We start from the raw sequence: 14085 nt of genomic DNA, 5'->3' as shown, positions 1-14085 counted from the left end.
ATATAGTCATAAAATGTGATTGATGCACAAACAGCCACCAAAGTGCTTTTATTTTGACATGAAGTACTATGGAGTACAGGCAGCGGGAGAGGATGGTTGTCTTGACACTTGACATTCTGACGTACGCTGGAGCGTCTATCATCGACAGTGCAGCTATTCATTCAAGGTAATTGTAAATAAGACATATTCTTTATTTATTCTTTGTAAACTTCCTGCTGTTGTGTTTATGTGTGACAGCATCATGGCGGAGGAGGCTAAGCTAAGCTGTTACGACGGCAGCCATGTAGACAATTTTGAGTTCTACCTGCAACACTCGGGCGAGCACGAAGCCATTCTCCATTTCCTCATGAAACACTTGCAGGAAGAATTCAAAAGGTAATAATACTCAATATTACATGCATTATAATCGATGTGTTAGAAAAGGTGATGAAACCGACAACTTGTGTGTATGAGAAGTGTATTATTTAAATATTTTAAAAGCCATCATCATCATGTGTTGACATAAAATAAACGTGTGCATCTCACTACATTTGGGAATCTTTGAAAAGTTAATTCAGGGTTGTTCAAGGTGTGGCTTGCGCGCTGTTGTTTCATCCACAGCAGATTTACTAAATATAATGTAACAAGAAAACTTGAAAAAAAAATATTAAGAGGAAAAAGCTGTTATCGAATGAGAAAAAGATGTACATTTATGAAAATAACATAATATTATGAGCAAAAATAATTTTTTAGTAGCATAAAGTCGATATATTAAGGAATAAATGCTTTTTTAAGGTAAAAATATTATGAGATACAAATAAAGTTGTCAATTGTGGAAAATAAACCTGCAGAAAAAGTTAAGTTATCAGAAAAAAGTCAAAATATTTTGGGATACAATGATATTTACAAGAAGAAGTTGAAGAAAAAAAAACACCAACAGTAAAACACCTGTTTTATAAAGTCAAAATCTTCCCTGGTTTATAGCAGTCACAGTAATTGGTTTCAATTACCACCCTGAAGTAGGATTCAATATTCATAAATTGAAAATATTTATAGTTAGCACCTGTTTATGACTTTCTAAATATTATTTTAACATTATTAGAGCCCTGTAGACATGAAATAGCACCCCCATAGTTGCCTTTACACTATTATTGTTTGTTCACATCGCTTTGCTTTGCTGTGGGATCATTTATTTCATTTCTACTGCGTATCCTCACGAGGGTCGTGGTGGGTGCTGGAGCCTATCCCAGCTGTCTTGGAGAGAGAGGCGGGGTACACCCTGGGCTGGTGGCCAGCCAATCACAGGGCACATATAGACAAACATTCACACTCACATTCATACCTATGGACAATTTGGAGTGGCCAATTAACCTAGCATGTTTTTGGAATGTGGGAGGAAACCGGAGTACCCGGAGAAAACCCACGCATGCACGGGGAGAACATGCAAACTCCACACAGAGATGGCCGAGGGTGGAATTGAACTCGGGTCTCCTAGCTGTGAGGTCTGCTCACTAACCACTAGACCGCCGTGCAACCCGCTGTGGGATCACTTTAAACATATCATGCTATCGATTTAGCTTGATAAAAAAAAAAAAGCTAACGATTTAGCCTCAAATGTATTTATTCTAAACTTAAGAAAGGGTTTTAAATGGCATGGGGAAGAAGGACAAATTAAGACGCCCAAAACATACCACTTCCACACTGAATGGGAGGATAACTTTTTTCCACTCTATCTAGTCTGACATGCCGTGACAGACATCGCTGCATGCTTGGCCTTGTTTTGAACTCTGTGTATAAACTCATGGTAAAGCACACTCACAATAAAAATGGCACCCAATAAAAATGATCTGCCACGCCACTCTTTGGAGAAACTGGCTAAATGTATGTTGTTCCCTAAGCAATTTGTGTTACATCTTATTGGTACAGATCAATAACTATATGAGTGTGGCTCTTGTATGATGTGCTAACTATAATACTGTCTGTATGGTCATTTTTTTCATCCCGATCTTGTGTGTGTTGGTGCAGAATTGCAGCAGGCAAAAGTGTCCTGGCTGTTCTCGGTGTGGGAAGTGGTGGAGGTATGTCATGGCTGAAACAAGCAGTGTAACGGCGTGTGATGTTATTATTTATTTATCACCTGAACGTGGGATGGAAAAGCACATTTCATTGCATGCTGCAGTCAGCTCAAGAGACTCTGAACCCCTGGAAGACAAAAATGTACACATTCTGGCGTTGGATCTTACACTGATGAGAGCTTCTCGACATCTTCCAGGTCAAGTGGATGTCCAGATGCTGTCTCTCATGCAGTCCACTTTCTCCGCTCTTCCCATCACTGCTGACATCGTGGAAGGAAGCACCGAACTGGTTGCCAAATTCAAAGGTATTTACAACATGTGTGAAGTTTTCTTGTCATTAAGTTTGGAGTTGGCGGCACGGCGGTCTAGTGGTTAGCGCACAGACCTCACAGGTACCCGGACCCGGGTTCAATTCCATCGGCCATCTCTCTCCCACATTCCAAAAAACAGTGCTAGGTTAATTGGCCACTCCAAATTGTCCGTAGATATGAATGTGAGTGTGAATGGTTGTTTGTCTATATGTGCCCTGTGATTGGCTGGCCACCAGTCCAGGGTGTACCCCGCCTCACGCCCGAAGACAGCTGGGATAGGCTCCACCACCCCCGCGACCCTCATGAGGACAAAGCGGTAGAAAATGAATGAAAGTTTGGAGTTGGTCTGTATTCTTCTTTTAAAATAATATCAATATCATTAATCACATCATACATTGAGTTGTGACTTTTGTACTTGCATTCAACCTGTTTTGTAACAAGATAGGATGAAAGTACTTCAAATATTGACTTGTTATCCAACCAAAACAAATACATCTCAGATTATGTAGTTTAATGGCCGCATTGCCTCAACCTTACCTTTGTTGACCTAAACAGGTTTGTAATGAGGTTTGGACATTGTTTTTTTTTCCATTCGTATAAACTACTATGTATTTTCAGGTTTGGTGATGAAGACTGATAACCTTCAGAAGATTCCATTTGTTTGGCATACCATGCCAAGTGAGGAGTATATCGAGAAAGCCAAGGGAAGAGGAGACGTGAAGACATTTGACTTCATACACATGATCCAGGTACATCTAGTTAGCTGTTCAACTACAGGGCCGCACGGTGGACGAGTGGTTAGCATCTTTGCAACATAGTCAGGAGATTGGGAAGACCTGATATAAAACTCTGGTATAAACAAACACTGTTGCCCTAACAATGCTGCCCCGCGGCTCTCATTGCATTGGGCGGCGTAAACAAACCACACCATATTGGACGCTAACCAAGTGAGCAAAGGCAAATTTTATAGACATGGATGTTAACCGAAAACCACACTAACCGGGACAAGTTGTTTACAGAGGTACACTGTATATAAAAATCAACGTGGTTTCTCGCATCCTTTGATTTTTTATTTTAGTGTGCGGTCATCTGTGGAAAAAGTTTGGACACCCCTGGTTTTGGGGGTAAACATTCATTGATATGTTAATTTCAAGATTTTCCCTCACATGAAATGTCTAATAGAGGGGTCTCAAACTCAATTTACATGGGGGCCACTGGAGCTCGGGTCTGGGTGAGACTGGGCCGCATCAGATTTTCCAAAAAAAAACAACGCATTTATTAAAAACAAAAAATTTTGAAAAACTTGCTTTGGTTCCAATTTTCTACAATAAAAGCTCTGATAAAACATTCCACTGTTCTCAAATATCTTACTTTTTATTTTTCTACAAAAAAATAAGATGAAAAATAAATCAAGAATAAAGAAAATCAATCAATCAGTAATAAATAAATATAATAATAATAATAATAAAACGGCAAATAATAAAAACTTAAGAAACCACATATAGTTGGTGGGTAGACAAATTATTTTTTTCAGATTAAAATGAACAAAGCATTATTAGAGCCCTGTAGACATGACAAAACACGACTATAGTCACATTTATACTCTTTTTATTTACAACATATTGCGCAACTGCAGGGTCTTGAGACACATGCTAACTCGCAAACTAGAGAGCTAGCGACCTAAACGGTAGCCTCCAAGTTATTTCCTTTAAACTTAAAAAGCCAAAAACTTACCACTTCCACACGGATAGGGAGGATAACTATTAACAGTTATTTAACCTTTAACATGAACATTGATCAAACGTAATAATTTTTTCTGGGTATATGATACCATACAGCATCCATATCAAACTTGCGCGGGCCGCACTAACATTAAACATTCATATCAAGGCGGGGGCCTCAAACTAGTGTCCTGCGGGCCACATTTGGCCCCACGGGCCGCGTGTTTGAGGTCTAATAAGTAGTATAGCTGACATGCTCTTTAGACTGCAAACTAGGCGACACCAATGATGTGCTGTCACGGCAGGGCCTCACTTGTCATTACGAAAAAATAAGTAAATAAATAGTTTTTTTGTTTTGACAGCAGCAGCACCAGTCAAATTCAAAATATTGTTATGCTCTGCTGAATGAAGAAAGAGGAAAAAGCAAGCTTAACATTCCTTCTAACTGTGTTTACAGATGCTGTACTATGTGGACGACCTGACAGAAACAATCAAATTCTACCACAGCCTTCTGAACAAGAATGGCAGGCTCATGATCATCATAGAAAGCGGTAAGTTTGAATAACTTTCAATGATCAACTGTAAGATACATACGTAACTGTAAAATCACGAGTGCATTAGTGGTGTGACCACTGGTTAATTGTCTGCAATTTTTGAACATTAATACACAGTGCAAACTGCACATAATGAGTCATTTCATGGCTATAAATAATGAATAAAGTAAAACTCAATTGCACTGACTAACACTACAAACATATTGACTACTGTATATACTAATACAAAAAGATGCGTATTAAAATATTAAAAATAACAGGTCCGACAACAATGAGTCCATGTAACAGCAGGACTATTTTGGAAATAGATAAACATTAAGTATCAATATTTTTATTGATGAATAAACTCCATTGAAGTGTTTTTGTTTTTAAAATAATACATTTCCTGATGCAAAACAGCCACTTCAGGCTGGGACACCCTATGGAGGACTTTCCCAAAAGAGTTGTGCAATGAGATGCTCCCCGAGTATCGTTCATCTTCAGACGTCTTGGCCTCCCTGAAGAGTCTGGGTCTGAAATACGAGGAGCATTGCATCCCCAACACCTTTGACATCACCGAGTGCTTCGATCCAAACAGCAAGACGGGACAACGTCTGATTAGTTTCATGACAGGCAGAGAACATTTCTACCAGTCGTTCACACCACAAATAAGAGCTGAAATACTAAACCTTCTCAGGAGCAGGTGTGGCACACAAAAGGAGGGCAAAGTATATTTCAACAGCAACCTGAGCTGTATATTTGTTCACGCTTGAACCCGTTTCGCTCTGATTATCGCTGATCCACTAAACTGACCATGTACTCAAATGCTATAAGAAATAGCGCTGCAACGATTAATCGACAATCCAGTTAATCAACAACTAAAAGTGATACTACCAATATCTATGGCTGTTGCTGTCCAGCGCAGGCCATATCAACTTGCTACGTGCTACATTTACTTGTGTGAAGTAAAATTGTAATTTGCAGTAACCATCACCAACTGTCTGTGACTCTTATAATGTTTGTGTGTGTTTTATGATACATGAAGTACAGCCTACATTGGAATTATAATTATAATGAGTCATATTATTATGAGTGGTTAGCGCGCAGGCCACACAACTAGGAGACCCGAGTTTGATTCCACCCTCGGCCATCTCTGTGTGGAGTTTGCATGTTCTCCTTGTGGGTTTTCTCTGGGTACTCCGGTTTCCACCCACATTCCAAAAACATGCTAAGTTAATTGGCGACTCCAAATTGTCCATAGGTATGACTGTGAGTGTGAATGGTTGTTTGTCTATATGTGCCCTGTGATTGGCTGGCCACCAGTCCAGGGTGTACCCCGCCTCTCGCCCGAAGACAGCTGGGATAGGCTCCAGCACCCCCGCGACCCATGTGAGGATAAGCAGTAGAAAATGAATGAATGTGCCTTTACTTTAGTAGTTGATTGTCATTTTTAGTTGACTCTCTATGTACTATACAGGTCTGTACAATATTAGCATTAAGTGCATATCCAGCTTTATTTTTAGTTTTGTTACTCACAATTAATTGATTATTACGAATCTACAACTTGAAAAAAAACCATTCACATTTCAACTTCATGTTACTAAAATTATTTGTCTTTATAATATTAATTCGCTCATTTTCTATCGCTTGGGGTGCTGGAGTAGTGGACTGGTGGCCAGCCAATCACAGGGCACTTATAGACAAACAACCATTCACACTCACATTCATACCTATGGACAATTTGGAGTCACCAATTAACCTAGCATGTTTTTGGAATGTGGGAGGAAACCGGAGTACGCGGAGAAAACCCATGCATGCATGGGGAGAACATGCAGGGTAGGATTGAGTCTTTATAATATTATAATAATATTATAATATATATAATAATAATAATATTATAATAATATATATTTTCATGTTCTTGCTAAATTAAGATCCGGGCCACAAATGGACCCTGGGCTGCACTTTGGACACCCCTTGACTACAGTGTTATAATTGGTGGATAAAATCCACAATGGTGCTTTTTTTGTGCAGTCATTTCTAGACAGACATAGATAAATGGCTCATTTGCATTAAAGTGACACACAAAACAGTCTTTACACTTATGGCTTATTAAGCTGTCTAAAGGGTAGATTTGCCGTGACACACTTACAGTACACTATTATGCCATTTTAAATTGCTGAAAAATAATATAATATGAGCGCTTTCATTCTAAATTAATTAAAAATACATTCAAAAGTATTGAGACGCACCATCGCATCTGAAACCTAAGCAGCTGTTGCACCTTAAGTCCAGCAGATGGCAGTACATGTGCAAAAATGAAACACACCACCTATGTGCGTTTTAAAAAGTGTCCAGCAGAGGGCACAATGACCTGCCATTTAAATACATTAACATCCCATCAAAAAGAGAAAACAGTAACCTTAACCAAAAGTTGTTTATTCATAATTACTCATCGTGATTCATGACTTTAAAGGAAACACTTTATGGTGTGACTGCACACACACACACACACACACACAATTATATGTCAACCTGCTGAGGTCTTGTCTCAGGCTAATCTTGCAAATGTGTTCTGGCTGCTCATTTAGCTCATTAGCTTTAATAGATAGGTAATTGAAATTCATCAGAAATTCTTGTCGGTGCACTCCCTCTCTCTCCCCCCCTGCAAAAAAACCCATCCCCTACCCATGTCAGTGGGTTTTCAGCACCTGCTCAGGCTTCATTAAAGAAGGTCCTCAACGGGCCCTCACATATCGTCGAGTGACAGAGCATTAGTCACCGAGATAATCAACCTCAACACACTCACCACAGAAGATAAGCGCATTCACAATGATCACCTGTGAGAAAACATAGGATCTGACACCACTTTCATGTATTTAGCGTGCATGTTATGATAATTAGCCACATGCGGTCAATGGAGGTTTTTATGTTGTGAAGTGGTGAATCCATCACCGCAGTGTACACGTTCGAGGCTGCACATGTGCCAACACATATGACTGCGAGACCCCTTCAGGTGAAGTTCTTCATCCGGAAAGAAACCGACCTGCTTCAGTCCATCTGGCCCAGCGATCAGAGATGAACCTTCTGCCTCTGGCTCAGCTTAATGAGCAAAGGTCTTCTTTATTATTTTATCTGACGAGGTTGACTTAATATGGTCATTTTGTCCACTGCATTGGGTGTTAAATTCTTTAAAAAAAATACCCATCTTATTTAAATAAGAACATTAATAAGCACATTGAATTAAAAAAAAATCTATGTTTTTATCATATTTAGAGTTGTTTTTTAATATTGTTCATAAGGAGTATATGTCAATACACGCACACACACATTTTCGGTACTTGTTTTGTGTACGTCTATGCAAATTAGTTAAGCATCTGGTTAAGCATGTGGTATCATCCGCAAATAATACCAGCTTTAAGTCTTTTGTGATATCTCCAATGTTACGAAAGACTTAAAGCTGGTATTATTTGCGGATGATACCACTGCTTTTTGTTCTGGAGGGAGTACAGACGAAATCATTAGAAAGGTCAGAGAAGAAATGGCCATACTAAAAAGGTGGTTTGATAATAATACATTGTCCTTGAACCTAAGTAAAACTAAAATCATGCTGTTTGGTAACAGCAGAAAGGACACGCACCAGCAAATACAAATAGACGGTGTGGACATTGAAAGGGTGGACGAAAATTAAATTTCTGAGGATCATAATAGATGAATAAGCTGGAAACCTCATATTACAAATATACAACATAAGGTAGCCAGAAATATTTCAGTATTGAACAAAGCAAAATTTGTTCTCAATCAGAAATCACTCCACACTCTTTATTGTTCTCTGGTTCTACCATATCTTACTTATTGTGTGGAAATATGGGGTAATAACTATAAAAGCAATCTTCACTCGCTAAATGTACTGCAAAAATGGTCAGTAAGGATAATTCATAATGCCGCCTACAGAGAACATACTAACTCCTTATTTCTAAAATCACAAATACTTAAACTTGCTGATATAGTTCATCTTCAAACAGCTAAAATAATGCATAAGGCTAAAAATAACCAATTACCTAAAAATGTCATCCAATACTTCTCTACAAGAGAGGAGAAATATGATCTCAGGGAAGAACTACATTTGAAACACTTATATGCTAGGACTATGTTAAAAAGCCATAGCATTTCAGTATGTGGAATCAAACTATGGAATGGATTGAGTAAGGAAATCAAACAATGCACAACGATGAGCCAATTCAAGAAACAATACAAGCAGTTGATGTTTGCTAAATACAAGGATGAAGAGTCTTGAACCAGTCATGATGTGCTATATATATCACTATATTGACACTTACTATGGTACCCATTATGTCATTGGATGGTCATATCACCTCGTACTTCGGACAATCACAGGGCACATATAGACAAACAACCATTCACACTCACATTCATACCTATGGACAATTTCATTCATTCATTTTCTACCGCTTTTCCTCATGAGGGTCGCGGGGGTGCTGGAGCCTATCCCAGCTGTCTTCAGGCGAGAGGCAGGGTACACCCTGGACTGGTGGCCAGCCAATCACAGGGCACATATAGACAAACAACCATTCACACTCACATTCATACCTATGGACAATTTGGAGTGGCCAATTAACCTAGCATGTTTTTGGAATGTGGGAGGAAACCGGAGTACCCGGAGAAAACCCACGCATGCACGGGGAGAACATGCAAACTCCACACAGAGATGGCCGCGAGTGGAATCAAACTCGGGTCTCCGAGCTGTGTGGCCTGCGCGCTAGCTAACCACTCATAATAATATAACATAATAAGCAGCATAGAAAGTGGATGGACGCTTGAATAAGGATTCCTACTTCAGGGAAATTCACTTATCACAGTCATGTGTTGATGCAATTAACCATGATAAACGAGGGATTGCTGTATTTTAATTTTTAATTAATAATTTTTTTTTTAAATTCTGGCTTTTGTCGAAAGAAAATGTTTATGGCACTTTTTCTACAAGTTGTATTACATGTCGGAGTATTTCCTTCATATTTTCTTAAACTATGTTTATAATGTGGGCGAGTAGTTAGCGCACAGACCTCACAGCTAGGAGACCAGGGTTCAATTCCACCCTCGGCCATCTCTGTGTGGAGTTTGCATGTTCTCCCCGTGCATGCGTGGGTTTTCTCCGGGTACTCCGGTTTCCTCCAACATTCCAAAAACATGCTAGGTTAATTGGCGACTCCAAATTGTCCATAGGTATGAATGTGAGTGTGAATGGTTGTTTGTCAATATGTGCCCTGTGATTGGCTGGCCACCAGTCCAGGGTGTACCCCGCCTCTCGCCCAAAGACAGCTGGGATAGGCTCCAGCACCCCCGCGACCCTCGTGAGGAAAAGCGGTAGAAAATGAATGAATGAATGTTTATAATGTGTCCTTTACACGATATTATTTTGAGAGAAGATCAGTATCGGTTGATACTAAACAAGACTCAGATGTCTGTATTTGGAGCATCACAATCACACTACTAATAAGTCAATGAGTGTCTACCCGTAGTTTGTGGTTGTTTCCAAAGCTGCACCACAAACCACCAACTTTAGCTCCACTCGGTTATTGTCTGCACATTTGTCAGGGAAAAAAAAAATCCACTTATCTTGGAGGACAAACCACCGATGGCATCTGGGTATTTTTTTCGCAGCGTGGATATTCAGCGCTTGACCAAATTCCCTCTTTAGATGTTTATCTACTTGAATATGGCTTCTCTTCACTTCTCTCCACTTCTCTCCACACCAGGGCCAGAGTCTTCTTCTATCAGCCATCATGTCAGAGTAGCTCTGTGAGACCCAGCCACACATAAAGTGGCCCCTAAAATACATCAGACACCCTCTAATGGGCAGAGGCTGCGACCGGGCCTTGAAATATAGCTCTGATATCAGTCCTGTAAATGGCTGGCCTCTGTGACATATTTCATCCTGGAGAATTAGTCCTGTTTAGGAACTGCTGTTATATAGCAGCTGTCCTCCACAGGACTTGGTCCAGCACAATATGCTCGTTTGATGGACGACAACTGAGCTTCCCGCCCTCCCTTTCTTTAAATTCCGCTCGATAATGCCACTAGTGAATGAGGTGAACATCCCGGTTACTGAATTCGGCTTTTCTCTCTGCCGGAGCTTGAACTTTGCTGCAGAGGAGCGATGCCAAACGTGCTGGCTTGAATCAATTTAAGCCGATTAAGCGCGAATCAGAAAGGGTGCAAAGTGGTGACTCGGCTGTAATCACGTTGATGTTTGTCTGTGTCATTAATCTAGCGGTTCAAGGCCTTGCTGGTCGGATCCTCGGCACCACTCCTGTGTGGGGGTGACTGTGGACTAGTTGCATCGATAAGCACTTGTTTTTTTTCGCTGTGCTACAGATTGGACCAGATGTTACACACAAGGATAAATCTGACCAGAAACATCACTAATTGGGCCAGAGTTCATGCCATGATTAGTTACGCATCAGCCTTTCATCAGCATTTCATTTAGTGCAGTGGTCTCAAACATGCGGCCCGCGGGCCAAACGTGGCCCGCAGGACACTAGTTTGAGGCCCCCCGCCTTGATATGAAAGTTTAATATTAGTGCGGCCCGCGCAAGTTTGATATGGATGCTGTATGGTATCATGTACCCAGAAAATATTATTACATTTGATTAATGTTCATGTTAAAGGTTAAATAACTGTTAATAGTTATCCTCCCTATCCGTGTGGAAGTGGTAAGTTTTTGGCTATTTAAGTTTAAAGGAAATAACTTGAAGGCTACCGTTTAGGTCGCTAGCTCTCTAGTTTGCGAGTTAGCATGTGTCTCAAGACCCTGCAGTTGCGCAATATGTTGTAAATAAAAAAAGTATAAATGTGACTATAGTCGTGTTTTGTCATGTCTACAGGGCTCTAATAATGCTTTGTTCATTTTAATCTGAAATTTTTTTTGTCTACCCACCAACTATATGTAAGTTTTTATTATTTGCCGTTTTATTATTATTATTATTATATTTATTTATTACTGATTGATTGATTTTCTTTATTCTTGATTTGTTTATTTATTTTTCATCTTATTTTGTGTAGAAAATAAAAATTAAGATATTTGAGAACAGTGGAATGTTTTATCAGAGCTTTTCTTGTAGAAAATCGGAACCAAAGCAAAGTTTATTAATTTTTCAGTTTTTAATAAATGCGTTTTTTGTTTTTTTTGGAAAACCTGATGCGGCTCAGTGTCACCCAGACCCTAGCTCCAGTGGCCCCCAGGTAAATTGAGTTTGAGACCCCTAATTTTGTGTATTGTGTGCTAACGATCCCTATACAGTAATCCCTCGTTTATTGACCATGATAAGTGAATTTCTGTATTAATAAATTGAATATTTTTGTTACAACATAGAAAACTTTATTATGACCTTTTAAATACAGTTTTTAACATTGTTAGAGTGCTCTAAACATGAAATAACACCCCTATAGTCACATTTATAGCATATACAGTATTTGGCATTATTGTGCCTGTTGTGATTGAAACCTGCAATAAAAGCCTGTTGTTCCAGAGATCAAATCTGGTGCTTGTGTGTCTCACCAAGCATTACAGTACCATTACTGACACCTAGTGACCACTGTAGAATACCACATATCTTCATAACATCTTTGATATTTGTATTTAAATTCCTTTTGATATTTTTTTTTCGTCTTTTTAAATTAATATTATATATTTTTATTATATATTTTTCGATTATTTTTTATTCAAAATGTTACTGAGCTAAAATGTTTTATTTTTTTCTTGTTATGTTAGATTTTTGTTAGACTTTTTTTCTCTTAATATATTGACTTATTATTGTTATTATTATTTCAAGTCCTTTCTTGAATAACCTTTCATTTTTTTATATTATGACTTCATTCTATATTTTTTTAATTATTAATATTGAATATTGCTAATATTAATTAGCATGAAGTCTTAATTATAAAATTATTACTTAATATTATATATTTTTATTATATTTTCTTCTATTATTACTTTTTATTCAAAATATTACTGTGCTAAAATGTTTGATTTTTTTCTTGTTATATTTTTGTTGGACTTTTTTCTCTTAATATTTTGACTTATTATTGTCAAAGTATTGCTAATGTTTCCATTTTTGCTGTTGCTTTTTTCCCTCAGTTGTCTTGTTAAACTATATATTAAGATTGTGCATGCAGACCAATTAAGGAACAGCCACAGGCAGCAAATGCCCCCCGGGGCCACACTTACTGCACTGATAATGCTTAGTTAGATCATTTAATCTAACAATGTGCTTATTATTGTAGCTGTAGTTTGCCAGAGAGGCGTTAGTATGTTTACCATTATTATTATAGTCAATATTAAAACCCCCTTACCAGCATTATGCTGTTATACATATGTTATATGTTGCTGTTATATGTAGCCAGTGGTTTGGCCATAGTACCACCCCTTCATGGCATGTGGCGACCCAAATCGCAGAAACTCACATTTATCAAATATCTTATATTTAATGACAAGATAGCAGTTTGAATTTGATGTAGTGTAAAATAATCAATGTAGTATTTCTATTTAGGCTCAGCAAGAGACTGGACTGCCGCAACAAATGTTGCTCACAGAGCACTGTCGCCACCTTTAGGAGTACTAATACGTTATTAACTACCTCAATAATATACATATTGTTTTTTTTAAAATCAGTTTTCCATTGGATATTTACAGTGAAGAAAATAAGTATTTGAACACCCTGCTATTTTGCTATTTCTCCCACTTAGAAATCATGGAGGGGTCTGAAATTTTCATCGTAGGTGCATGTCCACTGTGAGAGAGATAAACTAAAAAGAAAAATCCAGAAATCACAATGCATGATTTTTTAACAATTTATTTGTGTGATACAGCTGCTAATAAGTATTTGAACACCTGAGAAAATGAATGTTAATATTTGGTACAGTAGCCTTTGTTTGCTATTACAGAGGTCAAACGTTTCCTGTAGTTTTTCACCAGGTTTGCACACACTGCAGGAGGGATCTTGGCCCACTCCTCCACACAGATCTTCTCTAGATCAGTCAGGTTTCTGGGCTGTCGCTGAGAAACATGGAGTTTGAGCTCCCTCCAAAGATTTTCGATTGGGTTCAGGTCTGGAGACTGGCTGGGCCATGCTAGAACCTTGATATGCTTCTTACGGAGCCACTCCTTGGTTTTCCTGGCTGTGTGCTTCGGGTCGTTGTCGTGTTGGAAGACCCAGCCACGACCCATCTTCAATGCTCTGACAGAGGGAAGGAGGTTGTTCCCCAAAATCTCACAATACACGGCCCCAGTCATCCTCTCTTTAATGCAGTGCACTCGTCCTGTCCCATGTGCAGAAAAACACCCCCAAAGCATGATGCTACCACCCCCATGCTTCACAGTAGGGATGGTGTTCTTCGGATTGTACTCTTCATTCTTCTTCCTCCAAACACGCTTATTGGAATTATG

At 38.8% G+C, this 14085-nt stretch overlaps 1 protein-coding gene across 2 annotated transcripts; it reads left to right on the top strand.

Moving 5' to 3' along the window:
• Nucleotides 1–30: 30 nt before the first annotated feature.
• On the top strand, nt 31–5612 carry LOC131135934 (histamine N-methyltransferase-like). Of its 2 annotated transcripts, none has more exons than XM_058082355.2 (7): nt 31–166; nt 238–375; nt 2005–2057; nt 2252–2359; nt 2984–3114; nt 4544–4637; nt 5040–5612. In XM_058082355.2, exons 1-7 carry the CDS (start codon nt 69–71, stop codon nt 5390–5392), a joined length of 975 nt encoding a protein of 324 aa, XP_057938338.2. In that variant the 5' UTR covers nt 31–68; the 3' UTR covers nt 5393–5612. The 2 variants fall into 2 exon arrangements, with proteins under 2 accessions (XP_057938338.2, XP_078651257.1); XM_078795131.1 differs by having other exon boundaries at nt 61–160; nt 236–375.
• The last annotated feature ends 8473 nt before the right edge of the window (nt 5613–14085 follow it).

The sequence above is a fragment of the Doryrhamphus excisus genome, linkage group LG12 (assembly GCF_037039965.1).
Source record: "Doryrhamphus excisus strain RoL-2023G ecotype Guam linkage group LG12, RoL_Dexc_Guam_v1.1, whole genome shotgun sequence".
Lineage (NCBI taxonomy): Eukaryota > Metazoa > Chordata > Actinopteri > Syngnathiformes > Syngnathidae > Doryrhamphus > Doryrhamphus excisus.
Note: the sequence above shows the minus strand (reverse complement) of the source record. Positions and strands in the feature narration are given on the sequence as shown.